This window comes from Physella acuta, unplaced genomic scaffold, assembly GCF_028476545.2.
Source record: "Physella acuta isolate Inbredline_101_S28 unplaced genomic scaffold, ASM2847654v3 ptg000109l, whole genome shotgun sequence".
Classification (NCBI taxonomy): domain Eukaryota; kingdom Metazoa; phylum Mollusca; class Gastropoda; family Physidae; genus Physella; species Physella acuta.
Genome location: NW_026731629.1, coordinates 614,455 through 639,657, shown reverse-complemented (window position 1 = coordinate 639,657; position 25,203 = coordinate 614,455). Strand labels below are relative to the sequence as shown.

The following is a 25,203-nucleotide window of genomic DNA, read 5'->3' as shown; positions in this document are numbered from 1 at the left end:
TTATTGATCCATGTCTTCCGTATTAACACGAACTCAACACTGAAAACAAAAGCTAATGGCTTGACACAAAGAAATCACGGACGATAACCGTGTTATTTCTATGCTGCATCAAACTATAGTACTTAGGTATAACACGGTATATAGATGTACCTCCCCTAACAACTGGACGTGTGTTATAAGTTAGTATCCGTATGATTCTAGGGCTACAGAGACAAACTTATTTGACTTGTTAAAAGAAATAAAAAAATAAAGAAAATAACAAATCTGTTTTATAGTCAAGATTTGAGAAATCGAAAATATTCGCTTGTGGCTTTAACCACTTTTAACAACCGAAATAATTAAAAAAAAATAGCTAAATTACTTGCGATTGAAAACGATTAACAGAATACCAGATAATATACAGTTAGTAAATTAATTTTAAAAAGTATATATTCCGTATTCAAATATATCTCTCATGCTCAAAGTTACATACAGGCTATATTTTATTCGATACTCTGTTATCTCAACTGTGGCTAACATTGCTCTAAAATTACAGTCGTTGATCTGTAGATATTTTTAATAAACTAACAGCTTGCCAGACTAATAACGTAATTGCTTCAAAGTTTTAGGCTTAGAACAAATTTGTATTAATTATTACTTGTCATTAAAGACGGCTCTATACATCCGTTCTCTTGATGTTTCAAAACATCAAAATTATTGATGTATAAAATAAATTAAAAACCGTTAATCGGAATTGATGACGAAGTATGCGATGATCCCCGAGGGCTAAGAATTCCTGAGTCACGATTATTACGTATGCGCGTCGGCGCGCGGATCTAAAAATAGCGTGGTGACGTAGGTAGAGTTAAAAATATGTCAACATTTCCGTTTCAAGCTGACATCCCTTATGCCAGGGACGACCTTTCGATTACATGTTAACTCCACCGTCTGCTAATGGCCTCAACATCTCCCAGCCTCTCTCGACCTGGGGGGAAACAAACATCAAAGAAAATATGTACGTGTGGGGGTGGGAGAAAGGAAGGTGTGTGGGGAGGGGGGGGGAGATTAACAATCTGTTTTGGGTACGCTAAAACTTTCAGACCGATTTTTTTTTCTTTAGGTATCTGATTACAAATTCTGCAACAACAGACAATAATCACTAATTAAAAAGTAAAGTAAAGTAAAGTTCCCCTTTCAAATCTGACGGTCTATAGGGCAAGTGTAGCAGAGTTCACTTGTTTCTGTACCATCAGCACTAGGCCCAGTAGCCTATACTTACTCTAACGTGAGTTAGGTACCCATCAGAGTTGGGTGAACTCAAGGACGGTCTACTGACTTGAACCCGGATTCGAGTCGTGCATGTTAGCAGTCCAGCTCTCTACCGCTAGACCACTACGTCCCACGTTCAGCTCAATGCCACGCCTGAATAACCTGAAACGAAAGTAAAAATAAAAGAAATAATCACCCCTATGCACAATGGTATATCCGTGCCAAAGTTTTAGGGAAAATCCAACACTTCGCTTCCCTTTTTCCAATTTGATGTAGTTTCTATTTTTCTGGAGCGCATGTTCGGCCAAAATGTCTTCTGTTTAAACCGCTGAGCGCGTTGGATCAATCAAATAATCAATACACCCGAACAGTTCAGTTCGATGTTATTGGAAATCCCCGAACAAAACAATCGCACTGAGTACACTCTGCTTTATTGAGTGGAGTACACACCCTCCCTACCCCATCCCTCCCGTCTCTCCCACCCCCGGGATAAGATCAATGTATGTTTGTAGGTTAGCGTTGCAGCACAATTAGGCTTGTTTTTGTGGCTGGTACATAATTAATTGGATATATGACACAAGGCGTTTATGGTGTATGTCTAGAGCGGATGGGCAATAAGGAGGGGTAATGGGTGTGGTAAGTTAAGGGTGACTTGACATTTTATTGGGTGACTTGACATTTGATTGGGTGACTTGACATTTGAGGGGGTGACTTGACATTTGAGTGGGATGACTTGACATTTGAGGAGAGTTCCTAGAGAGAATAATACAGATTTTTTATTGAGGTAGAATAGTGCCTTAATGGAGATTTTAGAATCAAGTAAGAAAAAATAAGTGAATCTGATACACAAAATAATTTATATTTATTTATGTTTCAATATTTCATGGATTGTTTGATTCTTAGAAATGTTCACACATTTTCTAAAATGTGTGTTTTTGAATCGAGGGATCTTAATCACTTTTAACACTAAATGTGAAATAAGATGTTAACAGGATTACAGTTGAAGAAGATTTAATATTATTAACATCCCTCTGTAAGAGGGATAAAAAAAATTCCACATAATTGACAAGTTAATACTGCCTGATCAATGAAACAAACTAAGATAATATAACTTAAGGAAAATTTTTAAAAAAAAAGGGGTTTCTATTTTAGCAATAAATGTGTTTAAATAAGCGGCTTTAAAAAATAATTATTTGGATAACAGTTTAGAATTGATAGTATTATTTAAATATTAATTCTCTTAATCCTTTATGATAATTAACAATCTGCTTAAAGATTTCATAACTTGTACAATAGTGTTTTGTTGACTTAATTTTAATTTTGTTTTACAAGTTGCTTCCCTTGATTAAAAATAAAAAAAAATGGGAGGTTATTTACACAACGATGCTTTTAAATACGCTAGGAATAAAATATTCTAATCTACTTAAATTAAGCGACACAAGTAACTATTTGACATCAGAAAGATCAATAACAATAAACTGGATAAATTAATTTTGTCGTTGCCTTGTTAACGTGAAATACTGTTTATCAAGCCACATACACACATGTACCATCACACACCTGTACCATCACACACCTGTACCATCACACACCTGTACCATCACACACCTATACCATCACACACCACTACCATCACACCCCTGTACCATCACACATCTGTACCATCACACACCTGTACCATCACACACCTGTACCATCACACACCTGTACCATCACACACCTGTACCATCACACACCTGTACCATCACACACCTGTACCATCACACACCACTACCACACGCCTATACTTTAACTTACGTATCGTTGTATAACATTCTTAAGTTTGAAAACGAAAGCATGGATAATCTATACGGTCAAATGTTTGCTATTATCTGTAATATGAGAGTTTAGAGGTCCTTAATTATATTACCCATCCGTCTTTGCATGTGTCAGTGTGTGTTTGAAATCGATACTAAATTATCTATTCATGGCTGGGCAAACAAGGGCTAGCCACTGGCTACCCAAAAATCGCCCGCATATCAAGCTACAGATTGGCTAGCATATGTCCACATAATAGATCATATATAAAGTCATAGACGTTTAAGGAGATCTTTAAGGCAACATAGCTGAGAAAACGACAACAAGGAACAGCGTTGGTGTATTGTGCCAGCCCTAATACACCACGAAAGTGGGAGAGGCGTGTTTAGAATTCAACAAATTCTCTTAACACTTGTCCGAAATTCTCCTCTGGCTCTATCGTGTGTTCCGCTTTGTTTTCGCTCGGCGCGGTATTTACACACACCTAACACAGCGCATGCGCCTACCGGGGAATCGGCTTACGTTGAACGGTCATTCCGTCCCTAAATACCTGAAGATTAAGACCATTCTTTACTGCCCGCTTAGGCGTGATGCCATTGACGGCAGGTAAACGCTCAGGACAAAAGTTTGAAGCATTTATCTGCTAGCGTCCAAAAGTTTCAAAGACATAACTTTAAAAAAAAAAAGGTTCAAGACCAAGACTTTCAGTTCCACAGCTGTGGGTACATACATGAACCGTAATATACATACATGAACCGTAATATACATACATAAAGCATAATAGTTGTGTATTTGTAACCTGTAATACCGGTGGTTTTATTTATAGACGGAGAAGTTGAACTGATTTTTCTTGGATGTTCGCCTCTCAGTTTGACGCTAGTAAGATTTAGAGTAGAGCAATCTTTCAGAGTATAACAGCTGAACAAATTTTAAATGGACATAGATCTATGTATTACTTGAATTACTTGTATATTTATTTACATAAGTATTACATATGTATTAGTCCGTTCCATGAAAAGTTAGCTGTCAAAGCAAGTCAACACAATGGAACAAAAAAACAATCTACACATCGCTGACTCCCCCGTCCTCACCCACCACAATATCCCATTCCCCACCCCATCACAACATCATCTCATCCCCATCCCCACATAGCCCCACCCCCTCGCACTAACGCTAACCTTCGCACTAATTCCCACATTTTAAAATCACGGGACGAAACATGAACTGAGCAGGGAAGACACAAGTAAAATTGGAGCTGGAAGAAAATGGCGCATTAGATTGCCGGCATTAAATTTAAAAACTAAAAAATTAATCTTCGTAGCTTTATTTCTACATTGTTTATTGATAAGTATTGAATTATGCTAAATGTTCCAAAGAGGAACACGTTCAGTTCTGGCGTTTGTATTTCTATTTAGTTCATGTATACCGACCATGAGGTCTTAGATAATAATATATTAACAATTTAAAACTTGTCACCTTCGTCTGCTAACATTTCTCTTTATTTCTCCCCAGACTCGCCGCAAACCGCAGAGTCAACCCATGAATCCACCAGCTCCGGCGTCGCCTCTGACGTCACGTCCGTCTATCCATCCACGCCCGCCATGACGACCTTCAAAGGCGAGTCTGCCGGCTCGGCCAAGTCCATCGGCTCGCAAGACTCCGGCACCAAGAGCGCCTCTCTCTCCAGCTCCCCCAAGCCGGACCCGGCCAGTTTAAAGCAGCACCTCCGCGGCAGCCGTATGTCACCAGCGCCACCTTTGCCGGCTATTCCGGTCGAACCCCCGGGTCTGCCGGTCAAAAATATCCCACGGACGGCAAACACGTTGTCCCCGAATGACTACCACCGAATGAACAAGTATTCGGAATCGCCCACCATTGTTACCAGGGGGAAGAAGAACACACGTGACCGGCGTCCTCGTTTGCCGGAACCGGATGTAGGCGCCATGACAGTCGCTGACGTCAACCGATCACTTTCTCCTCAGACGAACGGTCACAACGGATTTAGTATAAATACATCAGACCCACGTGCAATGGACCCTTCTTTTTATAATGAGATTACCTTGGCCTTTAAAGGTTCCATGCGAGAGGACCCTTACATTGAGGCGTTTAGGGATGACAGGTTCTTAGATCCTCGCAATCCAGATCGTATCCACACTGTTCCCTCCCCCGTGTCTCCAGTCCCGCCCGGGGGGTACTACTACAACAGAGACGTGAGTCCGAATGTTCCAGAACGTTGGTTGGTGCCAGACATGGCTATTAGAGACTCTAGGATACGACACAAGCAACAACAGCATCTTCAGCAACAACAGCTTCAACAACAGCAGCACATACAGCAACAACAACAGCATCTACAACAGCAACAGCAGTTACAACAACAACAACACCTACACCAACTTAGCGCACAGCAAAGACTTCAACATCATCACCAACATCAACAGCAGCAATACCACCAAGACCCCACTCTTCAAACGAGGGCGCCGTCGTGTCCTATAACAAACGATCCAAGCCCCACAACTCTCAACCAAAACCACACACCGTACCCTCACAACGCCCCCCACCCCACCCGAGGCGCATACCCCACCCCCAACCACCTCATCAAGTCAACCACCGTGCCCAGTAAAGCTCTCCAACAGTACCGGAATCAATATAACGATCTTCAACCGGAAACCGGCTTTCAAAATCTCCCGCCCTCCTACTCAAAGTCGAGCCACACCCTCCAGACTCAGGCGCAGGTGCACGCGCAGCAGCCGGAAGTGAGCGCTGATTGGATGAAGTCTGCGCATGCTCAGTCGGACACCCAGCTGCACGTGAACCAGCCCACAAGCACTCGTCAGCTGACCAGCGGGGTCAGAAATTTAAGTCTGTCTCAGGTAATTAATTAATTAATTAATTAACTACTCTTTTTGAGCTGCCAGATGAAGTAGAGTTCACATATTTCTGCGTCATCTGCATGTAAAGGGATAGTGTGGTCTGTACTTTACCTAACCGCCTTTACTTTCTCCAACGTGAGCCAGGTACCCATGAAAGCTGAATTTACTCAGGCATGTCTTAGGGTTCCCGTCTCGGGATCCGAACTGGAGGTTTTCGGGTTAACAGCCTCTACCGGCTATCTAATTAACCTTGAATTTAAAGTTTAAAAACTTAAGTTCTAGTCACTCCCTGACCCCATGGTCGATCCACCAGGTACGGGTTGATGTGACCCACACGGGTCCAGATACTGTACTATCTAAATCTTACTAAGCAACGTGACTTGCACGGGTCCAGATAGTGTACTATCTAAATCTTACTAATGAACTTGCCGAGCTACCTCGGTCGCGTTTGGATTAAACGTACCCAAAGTGTTAGATTAACGGCCACATGTGGATTAAGTTTAAGCTCAAGTTTATTAACGTCCAACTAACATGTGGAAATTGTAATAAGAAATCTTAATGATTGCACTTTTTAATTAGCAAATGGATTAGGATGGGGTTGATTGGTGTTTAGAGTTGAGTGTTTAGTGCAGAGAGATGTAACACAAATTATGCATTGACGTGAAAAGAATAGGCCTACTCGGAAAGAAAAGTGTCTGTTCTTTTAATCAACAGAACTGATGGCTGCTGAACTTGTTGTATGCAAACAGTTGTTGTTGGTTTTTAATTAGCCCATTCGTACATAAGCACGCATAAAAATCGGATCATATCTACAATTAACTTATAAATCAGTGCACATAAAACCCGCCATATTCCACATATAACATCCATCAAGTCGCTGCATGCTATTTACATTCCCATATATAGGTGACCCATATGATGATATCAATAAAATATATTTACCCCCCCCCCCCCTTCCCCCCCCCCCCCCCCCTCACCACGCACACACGCTGCCTGGACAGACTTTTTATCTCCATGTTGACGCCAAAAGTTTAACATATCCCATCTATGTTCCAAAAGTTTACCATATCCCATCTATATTCCAAAAGTTTACCTTATCCCATCTATATTCCAAAAGTTTAACATATCCCATCTATGTTCCAAAAGTTTACCCTATCCCATCTATATTCCAAAAGTTTACCCTATCCCATCTATGTTCCAGAAGTTTACCATATCCCATCAATATTCTATCAACCCACCATATCCCATGTTTGATCTGCCTTCTTCCCCCACAGAATGACGTCAGCGCGGGCATCACCGTCAAGGGCAAGCGTCAGATGTCAAGGTCATGTCCCTTTGAATCACTGCCCAACGAGCTTCTTCTCAAGATCTTTCTCAACCTGCCCACTGACCACCTCTGCAGGTGTGCCCAGGTACTGGTCACTTTGTTTGGGACTTTTCCGTTTGAGGGGACCGTGAAGATAGGAAACTCACGGCGTTTAACATATCGATACCTAAAATTATGTCGATAACTTAATTGATATCGATACCTTACATGGTATGGATACCTAAAAACTATACCGATACTTCAACGATTATGAACTTTCAAATGTTATTAATGCTAAAAGATTACATGTATTCTTTTGAATGTTATTGGTACGTATGCTAGCCTTAAAGAATGTTATGATTTCAGTCAGTATATAGATATAGTGATATTTCTGGCTACGTTGGTGTTGAAGCCAAATAAGTACTGCCTTGAGACCCATACAGAAACTACGAAAAAATCCACATCGCCCGGCAGTTGAAGTAGAATCCACCTGTTTCTTTGCCTTTAGCAAGTTTAAAAAATGTATGGTCAGTACTATATAGAGACGCGTTTGCCTTCCCCGAAGTTGAGTCGGGTACCCATCATAGCTGAGTGGACTCAGGGACGTCCTACTGACTCAAGCCCAATTAGCATTCGTGTTTGACTAGGGATGTTCAATAGACAGAACCGTAGCCTCCCCAAAAAATGTTCTATAGACAGAACCGTAGCCTCCCCAAAAAATGTTCTATAGACAGAACCGTAGCCTCCCCAATAAATGTTCAATAGACATAACCGTAGCCTCCCCAATAAATGTTCAATAGACAGAACCGTAGCCTCCCCAAAAAATGTTCAATAGACAGAACCGTAGCCTCCCCAAAAAATGTTCTATAGACAGAACCGTAGCCTCCCCAATAAATGTTCAATAGACATAACCGTAGCCTCCCCAATAAATGTTCAATAGACAGAACCGTAGCCTCCCCAAAAAATGTTCAATAGACAGAACCGTAGCCTCCCCAAAAAATGTTCTATAGACAGAACCGTAGCCTCCCCAAAAAATGTTCTATAGACAGAACCGTAGCCTCCCCAAAAAATGTTCTATAGACAGAACCGTAGCCTCCCCAAAAAATGTTCAATAGACAGAACCGTAGCCTCCCCAAAAAATGTTCAATAGACAGAACCGTAGCCTCCCCAAAAAATGTTCAATAGACAGAACCGTAGCCTCCCCAAAAAATGTTCAATAGACAGAACCGTAGCCTCCCCAAAAAATGTTCAATAGACAGAACCGTAGCCTCCCCAAAAAATGTTCAATAGACAGAACCGTAGCCTCCCCAAAAAATGTTCAATAGACAGAACCGTAGCCTCACCAAAAAATGTTCTATAGACAGAACCGTAGCCTCCCCAAAAAATGTTCTATAGACAGAACCGTAGCCTCCCCAAAAAATGTTCTATAGACAGAACCGTAGCCTCCCCAAAAAATGTTCTATAGACAGAACCGTAGCCTCACCAAAAAATGTTCTATAGCCAGAACCGTAGCCTCACCAAAAAATGTTCTATAGCCAGAACCGTAGCCTCCCCAAAAAATGTTCTATAGCCAGAACCGTAGCCTCCCCAAAAAATGTTCTATAGACAGAACCGTAGCCTCCCCAAAAAATGTTCTATAGACAGAACCGTAGCCTCCCCAAAAAATGTTATATAGCCAGAACCGTAGCCTCCCCAAAAAATGTTCTATAGACAGAACCGTAGCCTCCCCAAAAAATGTTCTATAGACAGAACCGTAGCCTCCCCAAAAAATGTTCTATAGACAGAACCGTAGCCTCCCAAAAAAATGTTCTATAGACAGAACCGTAGCCTCCCCAAAAAATGTTCTATAGACAGAACCGTAGCCTCCCCAAAAAATGTTCTATAGACAGAACCGTAGCCTCCCCAAAAAATGTTCTATAGACAGAACCGTAGCCTCCCCAAAAAATGTTCTATAGACAGAACCGTAGCCTCCCCGAAAAATGTTCTATAGACAGAACCGTAGCCTCCCCGAAAAATGTTCTATAGACAGAACCGTAGCCTCCCCAAAAAATGTTCTATAGACAGAACCGTAGCCTCCCCAAAAAATGTTCTATAGACAGAACCGTAGCCTCCCCAAAAAATGTTCTATAGACAGAACCGTAGCCTCCCCAAAAAATGTTCTATAGACAGAACCGTAGCCTCCCCAAAAAATGTTCTATAGACAGAACCGTAGCCTCCCCAAAAAATGTTCTATAGACAGAACCGTAGCCTCCCCGAAAAATGTTCTATAGACAGAACCGTAGCCTCCCAAAAAAATGTTCTATAGACAGAACCGTAGCCTCCCCAAAAAATGTTCTATAGACAGAACCGTAGCCTCCCCAAAAAATGTTCTATAGACAGAACCGTAGCCTCCCCGAAAAATGTTCTATAGACAGAACCGTAGCCTCCCCAAAAAATGTTCTATAGACAGAACCGTAGCCTCCCCGAAAAATGTTCTATAGACAGAACCGTAGCCTCCCCGAAAAATGTTCTATAGACAGAACCGTAGCCTCCCCAAAAAATGTTCTATAGACAGAACCGTAGCCTCCCCAAAAAATGTTCTATAGACAGAACCGTAGCCTCCCCAAAAAATGTTCTATAGACAGAACCGTAGCCTCCCCAAAAAATGTTCTATAGACAGAACCGTAGCCTCCCCAAAAAATGTTCTATAGACAGAACCGTAGCCTCCCCAAAAATGTTCTATAGACAGAACCGTAGCCTCCCCAAAAATGTTCTATAGACAGAACCGTAGCCTCCCCAAAAAATGTTCTATAGACAGAACCGTAGCCTCCCCAAAAAATGTTCTATAGACAGAACCGTAGCCTCTCCAAAAAATGTTCTATAGACAGAACCGTAGCCTCCCCGAAAAATGTTCTATAGACAGAACCGTAGCCTCCCCAAAAAATGTTCTATAGACAACCGTAGCCTCTCCAAAAATGTTCTATAGACAGAACCGTAGCCTCCCCAAAAAATGTTCTATAGACAGAACCGTAGCCTCCCCGAAAAATGTTCTATAGACAGAACCGTAGCCTCCCCGAAAAATGTTCTATAGACAGAACCGTAGCCTCACCAAAAAATGTTCTATAGACAGAACCGTAGCCTCCCCAAAAAATGTTCTATAGACAGAACCGTAGCCTCCCCAAAAAATGTTCTATAGACAGAACCGTAGCCTCCCCAAAAAATGTTCTATAGACAGAACCGTAGCCTCCCCAAAAATGTTCTATAGACAGAACCGTAGCCTCCCCAAAAATGTTCTATAGACAGAACCGTAGCCTCCCCAAAAAATGTTCTATAGACAGAACCGTAGCCTCCCCAAAAAATGTTCTATAGACAGAACCGTAGCCTCTCCAAAAAATGTTCTATAGACAGAACCGTAGCCTCCCCGAAAAATGTTCTATAGACAGAACCGTAGCCTCCCCAAAAAATGTTCTATAGACAACCGTAGCCTCTCCAAAAATGTTCTATAGACAGAACCGTAGCCTCCCCAAAAAATGTTCTATAGACAGAACCGTAGCCTCCCCGAAAAATGTTCTATAGACAGAACCGTAGCCTCCCCGAAAAATGTTCTATAGACAGAACCGTAGCCTCACCAAAAAATGTTCTATAGACAGAACCGTAGCCTCCCCAAAAAATGTTCTATAGACAGAACCGTAGCCTCCCCAAAAAATGTTCTATAGACAGAACCGTAGCCTCCCCAAAAAATGTTCTATAGACAGAACCGTAGCCTCCCCAAAAAATGTTCTATAGACAGAACCGTAGCCTCCCCAAAAATGTTCTATAGACAGAACCGTAGCCTCCCCAAAAATGTTCTATAGACAGAACCGTAGCCTCCCCAAAAAATGTTCTATAGACAGAACCGTAGCCTCCCCAAAAAATGTTCTATAGACAGAACCGTAGCCTCTCCAAAAAATGTTCTATAGACAGAACCGTAGCCTCCCCGAAAAATGTTCTATAGACAGAACCGTAGCCTCCCCAAAAAATGTTCTATAGACAACCGTAGCCTCTCCAAAAATGTTCTATAGACAGAACCGTAGCCTCCCCAAAAAATGTTCTATAGACAGAACCGTAGCCTCCCCGAAAAATGTTCTATAGACAGAACCGTAGCCTCCCCGAAAAATGTTCTATAGACAGAACCGTAGCCTCACCAAAAAATGTTCTATAGACAGAACCGTAGCCTCCCCAAAAAATGTTCTATAGACAGAACCGTAGCCTCCCCAAAAAATGTTCTATAGACAGAACCGTAGCCTCCCCAAAAAATGTTCTATAGACAGAACCGTAGCCTCCCCAAAAATGTTCTATAGACAGAACCGTAGCCTCCCCAAAAATGTTCTATAGACAGAACCGTAGCCTCCCCAAAAAATGTTCTATAGACAGAACCGTAGCCTCCCCAAAAAATGTTCTATAGACAGAACCGTAGCCTCTCCAAAAAATGTTCTATAGACAGAACCGTAGCCTCCCCGAAAAATGTTCTATAGACAGAACCGTAGCCTCCCCAAAAAATGTTCTATAGACAACCGTAGCCTCTCCAAAAATGTTCTATAGACAGAACCGTAGCCTCCCCAAAAAATGTTCTATAGACAGAACCGTAGCCTCCCCGAAAAATGTTCTATAGACAGAACCGTAGCCTCCCCGAAAAATGTTCTATAGACAGAACCGTAGCCTCACCAAAAAATGTTCTATAGACAGAACCGTAGCCTCCCCAAAAAATGATATATAGACAGAACCGTAGCCTCCCCAAAAAATGTTCTATAGACAGAACCGTAGCCTCCCCAAAAAATGCTCCCAAGGAATTCGCTTTGTAAATTTGCGCGTTGAGTTATAAAAGAAGTCAGTGTCGTTTTTATTTCTAAGGCAAATGTTTAAATTTTGCCTTCAGTGTTAAACTATGCGTTTAATGTTGACTATTCTTTTAATGTTAACTATTCATTTAATGTTAATTTTGCGTTTAATGTAAATTTAGATTATATTAATTTACGTTACTCGCAGTAAACTGTACTGTCACTTTATTATAATCACACATTTCTGTAAATGTTAGATTGATAACTAATGACGATACAAACGTTGGTCTACATTAATGTTCACTCAAAGCTTTGCGGCCGCGCAGTCATTTTGTAAAATGCAAATACTCACGACGTATAACATAAAGATACCTTAAATGATACCTTAAATGACTAAAATTTTCGGGGGGAGGGGGGGGGGTAGACGTTTTTCGACCTCCCCCCCTCACTGAAGAGATGCCTGGATGAAACTCTGGTGTTACTGTCTGTGAACTCAGCATGCTACTCTCACTTTCCCACTGTCTGTGAACTGACCATGCTACTCTCTCCTCATTGTCTGTGAACTGACCATGCTACTCTCTCCTCACTTTCCCACTGTCTGTGAACTGACCATGCTACTCTCTCCTCACTTTCCCACTGTCTGTGAACTGATAATGCTACTCTCTCCTCATTGTCTGTGAACTCAGCATGCTACTCTCTCCTCTCTGTATGTGAACTCACCATGCTACTCTCTCCTCATTGTCTGTGAACTCAGCATGCTACTCTCTCCTCATTGTCTGTGAACTCACCATGCTACTCTCTCCTCTCTGCCAGGTCTGTCGTCACTGGTACAACGCCGTGTGGGACCACCCAGTCCTCTGGACCTCCATCGTCATCAACAACCCCAACCTTGACATTGACAAGGCCTTGAAGTACCTCACCCGGAGACTCAGCTACAACACGCCCAAGGTGAAGGTCACTGACCGATGTTTACCATTATAAATCAACGTATACTCGCTTCGATAACCCGCGTTTTTAGTATGGAGTTCCTTTTCAAATGTCCAAGATCAAATATTCCCTAAACAAATGTTCCCTAGACAAATGTTCCCTAAACAAATTTCCATGAAAATTATTTTCCAAAGATGTTCAAATTACATATTAAATGTTCTCTGAACAAGTATCCAATACTCTAAAATCCCCTGAACAAATTCCCAAGAACCATCCCTCCAACCACCCCAAGAACCAGCCCTCTAACCACCCCAAGAACCAGCCCTCTAACCATCCCAAGAACCAGCCCTCTAACCATTAAACTCCCAAGAACCAGCCCTCTAACCATTAAACTCCCAAGAACCATCCCTCCAACCACCCCAAGAACCATCCCTCCAACCACCCCAAGAACCATCCCTCCAACCACCCCAAGAACCATCCCTCCAACCACCCCAAGAACCAGCCCTCTAACCACCCCAAGAACCAGCCCTCTAACCACCCCAAGAACCAGCCCTCTAACCACCCCAAGAACCAGCCCTCTAACCACCCCAAGAACCAGCCCTCTAACCACCCCAAGAACCATCCCAAGAACCAGCCCTCTAACCATCCCAAGAACCAGCCCTCTAACCATTAAATTCCCAAGAACCAGCCCTCTAACCACCCCAAGAACCAGCCCTCTAACCACCCCAAGAACCAGCCCTCTAACCACCCCAAGAACCAGCCCTCTAACCATCCCAAGAACCAGCCCTCTAACCATTAAACTCCCAAGAACCAGCCCTCTAACCATCCCAAGAACCAGCCCTCTAACCATCCCAAGAACCAGCCCTCTAACCATTAAACTCCCAAGAACCATCCCTCTAACCATTAAACTCCCAAGAACCAGCCCTCTAACCATCCCAAGAACCAGCCCTCTAACCATCCCAAGAACCAGCCCTCTAACAATTAAACTCCCAAGAACCAGCCCTCTAACCATCCCAAGAACCAGCCCTCTAACCATCCCAAGAACCAGCCCTCTAACCATTAAACTCCCAAGAACCAGCCCTCTAACCACCCCAAGAACCAGCCCTCTAACCACCCCAAGAACCATCCCAAGAACCAGCCCTCTAACCATCCCAAGAACCAGCCCTCTAACCATTAAACTCCCAAGAACCATCCCTCTAACCATTAAACTCCCAAGAACCAGCCCTCTAACCATCCCAAGAACCAGCCCTCTAACCATCCCAAGAACCAGCCCTCTAACCATTAAACTCCCAAGAACCAGCCCTCTAACCATCCCAAGAACCAGCCCTCTAACCATCCCAAGAACCAGCCCTCTAACCATTAAACTCCCAAGAACCAGCCCTCTAACCACCCCAAGAACCAGCCCTCTAACCACCCCAAGAACCAGCCCTCTAACCATCCCAAGAACCAGCCCTCTAACCATTAAACTCCCAAGAACCAGCCCTCTAACCATCCCAAGAACCAGCCCTCTAACCATCCCAAGAACCAGCCCTCTAACCATTAAACTCCCAAGAACCATCCCTCTAACCATTAAACTCCCAAGAACCAGCCCTCTAACCATCCCAAGAACCAGCCCTCTAACCATCCCAAGAACCAGCCCTCTAACCATTAAACTCCCAAGAACCAGCCCTCTAACCATCCCAAGAACCAGCCCTCTAACCATCCCAAGAACCAGCCCTCTAACCATTAAACTCCCAAGAACCAGCCCTCTAACCACCCCAAGAACCAGCCCTCTAACCACCCCAAGAACCAGCCCTCTAACCACCCCAAGAACCAGCCCTCTAACCATCCCAAGAACCAGCCCTCTAACCATTAAACTCCCAAGAACCAGCCCTCTAACCACCCCAAGAACCAGCCCTCTAACCACCCCAAGAACCAGCCCTTTAACCAGCCCTCTAACCATTAAACTCCCAAGAACCAGCCCTCTAACCATCCCAAGAACCAGCCCTCTAACCATCCCAAGAACCAGCCCTCTAACCATCCCAAGAACCAGCCCTCTAACCACCCCAAGAACCAGCCCTCTAACCACCCCAAGAACCAGCCCTCTAACCATCCCAAGAACCAGCCCTCTAACCACCCCAAGAACCAGCCCTCTAACCACCCCAAGAACCAGCCCTCTAACCATCCCAAGAACCAGCCCTCTAACCATCCCAAGAACCAGCCCTCTAACCACCCCAAGAACCAGCCCTCTAACCACCCCAAGAACCAGCCCTCTAACCATCCCAAGAACCAGCCCTCTAACCATCCCAAGAACCAGCCCTCTAACCATTAAACTCCCAAGAACCAGCCCTCTAACCATTAAACTCCCAAGAACCAGCCCTCTAACCACCCCAAGAACCAGCCCTCTAACCACCCCAAGAACCAGCCCTCTAACCATCCCAAGAACCAGCCCTCTAACCATCCCAAGAACCAGCCCTCTAACCATTAAACTCCCAAGAACCAGCCCTCTAACCACCCCTCTAACCATCCCTCTAACCAGCCCTCTAACCACCCCAAGAACCAGCCCTCTAACCACCCCAAGAACCAGCCCTCTAACCACCCCAAGAACCAGCCCTCTAACCACCCCAAGAACCAGCCCTCTAACCACCCCAAGAACCAGCCCTCTAACCACCCCAAGAACCAGCCCTCTAACCACCCCAAGAACCAGCCCTCTAACCATTAAACTCCCAAGAACCAGCCCTCTAACCATCCCAAGAACCAGCCCTCTAACCATCCCAAGAACCAGCCCTCTAACCACCCCAAGAACCATCCCTCTAACCACCCCAAGAACCAGCCCTCTAACCACCCCAAGAACCAGCCCTCTAACCACCCCAAGAACCAGCCCTCTAACCACCCCAAGAACCAGCCCTCTAACCACCCCAAGAACCAGCCCTCTAACCACCCCAAGAACCAGCCCTCTAACCACCCCAAGAACCAGCCCTCTAACCACCCCAAGAACCAGCCCTCTAACCATCCCAAGAACCAGCCCTCTAACCATTAAACTCCCAAGAACCAGCCCTCTAACCATCCCAAGAACCAGCCCTCTAACCACCCCAAGAACCAGCCCTCTAACCACCCCAAGAACCAGCCCTCTAACCATTAAACTCCCAAGAACCAGCCCTCTAACCATTAAACTCCCAAGAACCAGCCCTCTAACCACCCCAAGAACCAGCCCTCTAACCACCCCAAGAACCAGCCCTCTAACCACCCCAAGAACCAGCCCTCTAACCACCCCAAGAACCAGCCCTCTAACCACCCCAAGAACCAGCCCTCTAACCATTAAACTCCCAAGAACCAGCCCTCTAACCATCCCAAGAACCAGCCCTCTAACCATCCCAAGAACCAGCCCTCTAACCACCCCAAGAACCATCCCTCTAACCACCCCAAGAACCAGCCCTCTAACCACCCCAAGAACCAGCCCTCTAACCACCCCAAGAACCAGCCCTCTAACCACCCCAAGAACCAGCCCTCTAACCACCCCAAGAACCAGCCCTCTAACCACCCCAAGAACCAGCCCTCTAACCACCCCAAGAACCAGCCCTCTAACCATCCCAAGAACCAGCCCTCTAACCATTAAACTCCCAAGAACCAGCCCTCTAACCATTAAACTCCCAAGAACCAGCCCTCTAACCACCCCAAGAACCAGCCCTCTAACCACCCCAAGAACCAGCCCTCTAACCACCCCAAGAACCAGCCCTCTAACCACCCCAAGAACCAGCCCTCTAACCACCCCAAGAACCAGCCCTCTAACCACCCCAAGAACCAGCCCTCTAACCACCCCAAGAACCAGCCCTCTAACCATCCCAAGAACCAGCCCTCTAACCATTAAACTCCCAAGAACCAGCCCTCTAACCATTAAACTCCCAAGAACCAGCCCTCTAACCATTAAACTCCCAAGAACCAGCCCTCTAACCATTAAACTCCCAAGAACCAGCCCTCTAACCACCCCAAGAACCAGCCCTCTAACCATTAAACTCCCAAGAACCAGCCCTCTAACCACCCCAAGAACCAGCCCTCTAACCATCCCAAGAACCAGCCCTCTAACCATTAAACTCCCAAGAACCAGCCCTCTAACCATCCCAAGAACCAGCCCTCTAACCACCCCAAGAACCAGCCCTCTAACCATCCCAAGAACCAGCCCTTTAACCAGCCCTCTAACCATTAAACTCCCAAGAACCAGCCCTCTAACCATCCCAAGAACCAGCCCTCTAACCATCCCAAGAACCAGCCCTTTAACCATTAAACTCCCAAGAACCAGCCCTCTAACCATCCCTCTAACCACCCCAAGAACCATCCCTCTAACCATCCCAAAGAACCAGCCCTCTAACCATCCCAAGAACCATCCCTCTAACCATCCCTCTAACCATCCCAAGAACCATCCCTCTAACAATCCCTCTAACCATCCCAAGAACCAGCCCTCTAACCATCCCTCTAACCATCCCTCTAACCATCCCAAGAACCATCCCTCTAACCATCCCTATGACCATCCCTCTAACCATCTCGTATGTTCCAGATTTGCATGATCGTGGAGAAGATTAACGTCAACATGTGCTGCCAGCTCACGGACCGCGGGCTGCAGACGGCCGTCAAGCGGTGCCCAGAGCTCCGGTACCTGGACATGCAGGGGTGCCACCTGGTGACCAATGTCGGCGTCACGGAGGCCGTGTCCAGGTGTGTCAACCTGGAGCGGCTGGACGTCACAGGTAGCACTTCTGTTGTTTGTAGCACCACATTAATTGTATTTTTTAATTAAATGTTAAATAATTAGTGACGTTATATCTCACCTCACCTTTCCACGTTATACCTGACCTCACCTGTCCATGTTATACCTGACCTCACCTGTCCACGTTATACCTGACCACACCTGTCCATGTTATACCTGACCTCACCTGTCCATGTTATACCTGACCTCACCTGTCCACCTTATATCTGACCTCACCTGTCCATGTTATACCTGACCTCACCTGTCCATGTTATACCTGACCTCACCTGTCCATGTTATACCTGACCTCACCTGTCCACCTTATACCTGACCTCACCTGTCTACCTTATATCTGAACACCCGTCCACGTTATACCTGACCTCACCTGTCCACCTTATATCTGACCTCACCTGTCCACATTATACCTGACCTCACCTGTCCACTTTATACCTGACCTCACCTGTCCACGTTATACCTGACCTCACCTGTCCACTTTATACCTGACCTCACATCACCTGTCCACGTTATATCTGACCTCACCTGTCCACGTTATATCTGACCTCACCTGTCCACGTTATACCTGACCTCACCTGTCCATGTTATACCTGACCTCACCCGTCCACGTTATACCTGACCTCACCTGTCCACGTTATACCTGACCTCACCTGTCCACGTTATACCTGACCTCACCTGTCCACGTTATACCTGACCTCACCTGTCCACCTTATACCTGACCTCACCTGTCCACCTTATACCTGACCTCACCTGTCCACCTTATACCTGACCTCACCTGTCCACCTTATACCTGACCTCACCTGTCCATGTTATATCTGACCTCACCTGTCCACGTTATACCTGACCTCACCTGTCCACCTTATACCTGACCTCACCTGTCCACGTTATACCTGACCTCACATCACCTGTCCACCTTATACCTGACCTCACCTGTCCACGTTATACCTGACCTCACCTGTCCACCTTATATCTGACCTCACCTGTCCATGTTATACCTGACCTCACCTGTCCACGTTATACCTGACCTCACCTGTCCACGTTATACCTGACCTCACCTGTCCACCTTATACCTGACCTCACCTGTCAACCTGGAGCGGCTGGACGTCACAGGTAGCACTTCTGTTGTTTGTAGCACCACATTAATTGTATTTTTTAATTAAATGTTAAATAATTAGTGACGTTATATCTCACCTCACCTTTCCACGTTATACCTGACCTCACCTGTCCATGTTATACCTGACCTCACCTGTCCACGTTATACCTGACCACACCTGTCCATGTTATACCTGACCTCACCTGTCCATGTTATACCTGACCTCACCTGTCCACCTTATATCTGACCTCACCTGTCCATGTTATACCTGACCTCACCTGTCCATGTTATACCTGACCTCACCTGTCCATGTTATACCTGACCTCACCTGTCCACCTTATACCTGACCTCACCTGTCTACCTTATATCTGAACACCCGTCCACGTTATACCTGACCTCACCTGTCCACCTTATATCTGACCTCACCTGTCCACATTATACCTGACCTCACCTGTCCACTTTATACCTGACCTCACCTGTCCACGTTATACCTGACCTCACCTGTCCACTTTATACCTGACCTCACATCACCTGTCCACGTTATATCTGACCTCACCTGTCCACGTTATATCTGACCTCACCTGTCCACGTTATACCTGACCTCACCTGTCCATGTTATACCTGACCTCACCCGTCCACGTTATACCTGACCTCACCTGTCCACGTTATACCTGACCTCACCTGTCCACGTTATACCTGACCTCACCTGTCCACGTTATACCTGACCTCACCTGTCCACCTTATACCTGACCTCACCTGTCCACCTTATACCTGACCTCACCTGTCCACCTTATACCTGACCTCACCTGTCCACCTTATACCTGACCTCACCTGTCCATGTTATATCTGACCTCACCTGTCCACGTTATACCTGACCTCACCTGTCCACCTTATACCTGACCTCACCTGTCCACGTTATACCTGACCTCACATCACCTGTCCACCTTATACCTGACCTCACCTGTCCACGTTATACCTGACCTCACCTGTCCACCTTATATCTGACCTCACCTGTCCATGTTATACCTGACCTCACCTGTCCACGTTATACCTGACCTCACCTGTCCACGTTATACCTGACCTCACCTGTCCACCTTATACCTGACCTCACCTGTCCACGTTATACCTGACCTCACCTCACCTGTCCATGTTATACCTGACCTCACCTGTCCACGTTATACCTGACCTCACCTGTCCACGTGATGTCTGACCTCACCTGTCCACCTTATACCTGACCTCACCTGTCCATGTTATACCTGACCTCACCTGTCCATGTTATACCTGACCTCACCTGTCCACGTTATACCTGACCTCACCTGTCCACCTTATATCTGACCTCACCTGTCCATGTTATACCTGACCTCACCTGTCCACGTTATACCTGACCTCACCTGTCCACGTTATACCTGACCTCACCTGTCCACCTTATACCTGACCTCACCTGTCCACGTTATACCTGACCTCACCTCACCTGTCCATGTTATACCTGACCTCACCTGTCCACGTTATACCTGACCTCACCTGTCCACGTGATGTCTGACCTCACCTGTCCACCTTATACCTGACCTCACCTGACCTCACCTGTCTACGTTATACCTGACCTCACCTGTCCACTGTTTCCCCAGGATGCCCCCAGGTGACCTGCATCTCCCTGACCGACTCGCTGATGACCCTGAGCTCGCCCCACCACCTGGAGCGGATCTACCTGCGTTACCTGGACATGACCGACTGCCCCCACGTGACCGACGAGGATCTGTTCGTCATCACCTCCCAGTGCACCCAGCTGCTCTTCTTCTACCTGCGCAGGTGTCCCCACATCACTGACCTGGGCGTCAATTATATAGCCACTAACTGCAGCAGGTACGTGCACATTTCTCCATTAATCCAAGTAGACAATCTACGGTCTAAGGGAAATAACTCAGTTTTTTTTGTAATTTTCATTGTTACGACCCTTTGTAAAAAAACATGATTTTAGTATTTTAAGTGTTTGATATATATAAGGCCTATATATATATATATATATATATATATATATATATATATATATATATATATATATATATATATATATATATATATATATATATATGCATTTTAGTTCATATTCCTACTGATAGACTTATAGACATACACTTATGAGTAGCCATGGAAAAGGGCACTAACTGTTTGTTTACTGTTATTGTAGTCTAAGGGAGCTCAGTCTGAGTGACTGCACCAATGTCACTGACCTCGGCATGAGAGAGCTGACCAGACTGAGGGACAACCTGCGGTACCTGAGTGTGGCCAAGTGCGAGAAGGTCAGTTGCTGTATAACCTTGTTCACCAGTCTAGGTGCTTCAAGACATAACTACCTGTTCACTACTTTCTAAACCTTTCCTTGATTTTTGAAATGTGTCATTATTTTATTGCTACATTTCTGGAGATAGAAATTAAATTCGGCATATAATCTATCCTGAACATAAACTGCATAATGCATTAAAAAGTGTTATTACTTATTTACTTGATTACACTGAATCAGAAGTATGAAAATTACTCAAATTTTTAAAAAAATCTTTTTTATGTCTTGCCTATATATTTATTTATCTTGTTGTTGCCTTGTTTAGAAGTTCTTGCTACCTGTTATAACCATATTTCTACCTTGCTAAAATCTTACTTGTACCTAAATAATACCTTGTTTCTTTCTTGTTCTTAATTTATTAATACCTTTTCTTAATGCTATTTCTAACTTGTTAGTACCTTATTTATACCATATTTACATCTGATTTATACTTAATTAACCCTTTTCTACCTGCCACCTGTCAGGTGTCAGACGAAGGTGTGATCCACATCGCCAGAAGCTGCAGCAAGCTGCGCTACCTGAACGTGCGGGGGTGTGAGGCCTTCTCCGACATCGGCCTGGAGTTTGTCGCCAGGAACTGTCCACGAATTCGCTCCCTTGACATCGGCAAATGTGACATAACAGACGAGGGGATGTACATCCTGGCCAGGTACTGCCCAAACTTGAGGAAGCTGGGGATCAAATCCTGCGACGGCATCACAGACAAAGGGATTGTGTTGCTGGCGTACGGGTGTTCTGCGCTGCAGCAGCTGATTGTGTCTGACTGTTGTCTTTCCCCTGATGCGTACGCTATCATAAGGAAGTATTGTAAGAAAGCCATCATAGAACATACAAACCCTGGAGTTTTGTAATAGGACAATGATAGCACAACATGGGCTTCAATGTTTACATGAATGTGGGATGGGAAAAAAGTTTTGTAGAAATGTTGAGGTTTAGAAGTGGAAAGTGGCAAGAGATTCTGAACTACAATTAGAGTCTTAGAGTAATGGAACTGTTACATTGTGTTTGTGATTGACTGGTCATACACTTAGCCAACACCTAACATAAGCAGTTGATGAGCAGTGTGAGGGTTGTATGGCTTCATACTGTTGTGTGAGGATTACATCATAGCTATGTGCTGTTAAGATGGTGTAAGCATTACATATTTGTGTTGTGCTGATGGTGTAAGCATTTCATGGCTACCCATGTAGCATATTATTTATTATGGCAGCCATAAGTGACAAAAGACGTAAGGTGTGTATATCCACAAGTAGAAGGGAGCATAAAAACACATGCAAGCTTGCAGTTGTAGCAGAATGGCAACATTAAGCATTAGAAGGATCTACTGCATAATACATTCCTGACTCAGATCAAAGGACTGAACAAATCATGTTTTGTTGTTGTTACTTTACTTATTCATTACTTAATATTTATTTTTGTTACTTCAGAATTGTACCTAGTACGATGGATGAATGAATTATGATGAGTGAATGAACTCTGAAGATTAAATGAATGAAGTTGATTAAACTATTTGCTTTTTGTAGAGAACAAGATTTGTTTTAATTCAAACAAAGGGCATTGTCAGGAATCAGTTGATGTGTCAGTGTAAGAGTAGGTGTAAACTTGGGCATATGCCCAATATGTATATATGGTGTAGATGTGAACTAGCACATATGCAGGTGTGGATGGGGGCATATGCCTGTGTGTGGTGTTTGTGTAAATGAATGCATATGCCCATGTGTGCTGTATGTGTGAATGAGGGCATATGCTCAATGTACAGTATATGCATGAACTAGGGCATATGCCCAATGTTGGGTGTATGTGTCTATAGACAACGATTGCTGTACAAACAGCATAGAATATCTAGTATGATTATATATCATAGTCTTGAATGGGCATATGTCATATGCCAGAGCTTGTGCCATATGGATATGCCAGAGCTAGTGCCATATGGATGTATGTAAATGTGGATGGGAGAGATCTGGTTTTATACAGGATCAGTAATCAAGTATGTGGTGTAGTTTACAGTGGTGTTAATATAGTGCATAGGATTGTTGATAACAGGGTTCAGTGATGTGAATAGTGCATAGCAATGTTGATACAGGGTTAGTGATGTGAATAGTGCATAGCAATGTTGATACAGGGTTCAGTGATGTGAATAGTGCATAGCAATGTTGATACAGGGTTCAGTGATGTGAATAGTGCATAGCAATGTTGATACAGGGTTCAGTGATGTCAATATAGTGCATAGGATTGATTATACAGGGTTCAGTGATGTGAAAATAGTGCATAGCAATGTTGATACAGGGTTCAGTGATGTCAATATAGTGCATAGGATTGATCATACACGGTTCAGTGATGTGAAAATAGTGCATAGCAATGTTGATACAGGGTTCAGTGATGTCAATATAGTGCATAGGATTGATTATACAGGGTTCAGTGATGTGAAAATAGTGCATAGCAATGTTGATACAGGGTTTAGTGATATCAACACTGTGGGTTATGTGTAGAGGTTGTATCACACATCACATGAACCTGTATGTTTGATGTCAGACCTCCCTCTCCCCATGTGCTCATGTTGTGATGTCTATTATAAAGTTTTCTTTAATCTACATGTCGTATTGTCGTCTAAACATATGTTGTTATCTGCCATCGAGCTGACTCAGCTAAATAAAAATTCTACCGGGACTAACACTGACAAGTCAAGATTCTTTCGACAACTGTTAAACATTTTATGTATACCTTACTGAAACATTCCACATTTCATTATCTTGGCAAACGCAACTGTTTAAATGTTTTATACCATTTTTTCTGAAACATTCCACTTATCTTACTGTGATGGGCTGAAACTGTTTTGTTTTGTAAAAAAAGTAATGTAACCATATTATGTTAATGGTTTTAAAAGATGAGATGTAGGGATACATTTTCTGATAAAAAGTAGTGCCTAAATATATTCATAAAGTTAATTTATTTTCAACTAAATATTTTGAAATTTCTAAATTATTTTATGAGAATAATTTTTTGTAAAATGTATTTATCTCTTTCACAAAATGATATTTTAAAAAAAGGATGCATTTGATGTCATTTTCTAAGTTATTGTATTATTTTTAAGGCAAAATTCAAGTGACCTTTGACCTAGTGAGGATTCAGGCAGAGAATTTAGATGCCTATATCATTGCCTTGACAGTGTAACCTTTCAGAAAATATTTTGTCATCAATTCACTGTTGTTCTATCATTATTAAAATGGGCAGCTTGTAGCTATGTTGATATTTTTTATGAACAGAATTTCTGATAAAACATTTGTTGTCTTTATTTGTAAGAACACTGAGCCAATCAAAGCATTCAAAAAAATTAATATTTGTTACATAAACTATTATCCTTTGTTGTTTTAAAAATGTACCAACCACTCACACTTTTGTATTTGGGATCAGGACATTAGGATTAAGGGTTAGGGATATAGTTAGGCTGTCTGAATTATTTCATATTCTCTTGGTCCATTGTTCTACACAATGCTTGGTTTCTCATACTTCTGTTTAATTTAAAATTGTTAAAAATTGTTACTTTCAGGGGGGTCGGGGGGGGGGGGGACTAACCATTGAAACGGGGATTGGCATGAGTCTATGATCTGGTGAGTTATTGGCTGGGATGTGGGGGAGGGGGGAGCTGATATAAATCTTGCATGATATTCATGTCCTAGGTGTTAAAACACATAAAAAAAAATACCTTTCCTATTGTAAATTGTACTAATGTTTGTTACAAAAGAACCAACATCCAACATTTACTGTGAACATTTAGGATATGTACATTTGTGTGTAGATATCTTTTGGGTGAAATGTTGTGGTAGATGAGAAATATTTCAAGACTTGTCATCCAAATTTGTCATCTGCTTAGACTTGTCATCTCCTCTACACATGTCATCTTTGCTACACATGTCATCTACTCTATATAAGCATCTACACTTGACTTGTCATATGCTCCCAACGGATCTGTTTTTAATCCACCTCATATTTTCAAGAATTTGTTTAGTCTTGAGTTTAGAATAGTTTGTTTAGAAGCATTGGAGCATCATCCTTTTATGTGGAAAATAAAATAAGTGGTGTAAAAATGTTTTTT

At 43.7% G+C, this 25,203-nt stretch overlaps 1 protein-coding gene across 4 annotated transcripts in view; it reads left to right on the top strand.

Moving 5' to 3' along the window:
- LOC131934530 (protein split ends) overlaps nt 1-24,608 on the top strand; it is a 51,919-nt gene extending 27,311 nt beyond the window's left edge. For all 4 annotated transcript variants that reach the window (XM_059290572.1, XM_059290573.1, XM_059290571.1 and 1 more), the window contains 7 exons: nt 4,558-5,915; nt 7,190-7,327; nt 12,831-12,965; nt 17,476-17,665; nt 20,398-20,632; nt 20,958-21,069; nt 21,575-24,608. In XM_059290572.1, coding sequence (XP_059146555.1) covers nt 4,558-5,915; nt 7,190-7,327; nt 12,831-12,965; nt 17,476-17,665; nt 20,398-20,632; nt 20,958-21,069; nt 21,575-21,961 — 2,555 coding nt within the window. In that variant the 3' untranslated portion in view covers nt 21,962-24,608. The remainder of the gene's footprint in view (nt 1-4,557; nt 5,916-7,189; nt 7,328-12,830; nt 12,966-17,475; nt 17,666-20,397; nt 20,633-20,957; nt 21,070-21,574) is intronic.
- The last annotated feature ends 595 nt before the right edge of the window (nt 24,609-25,203 follow it).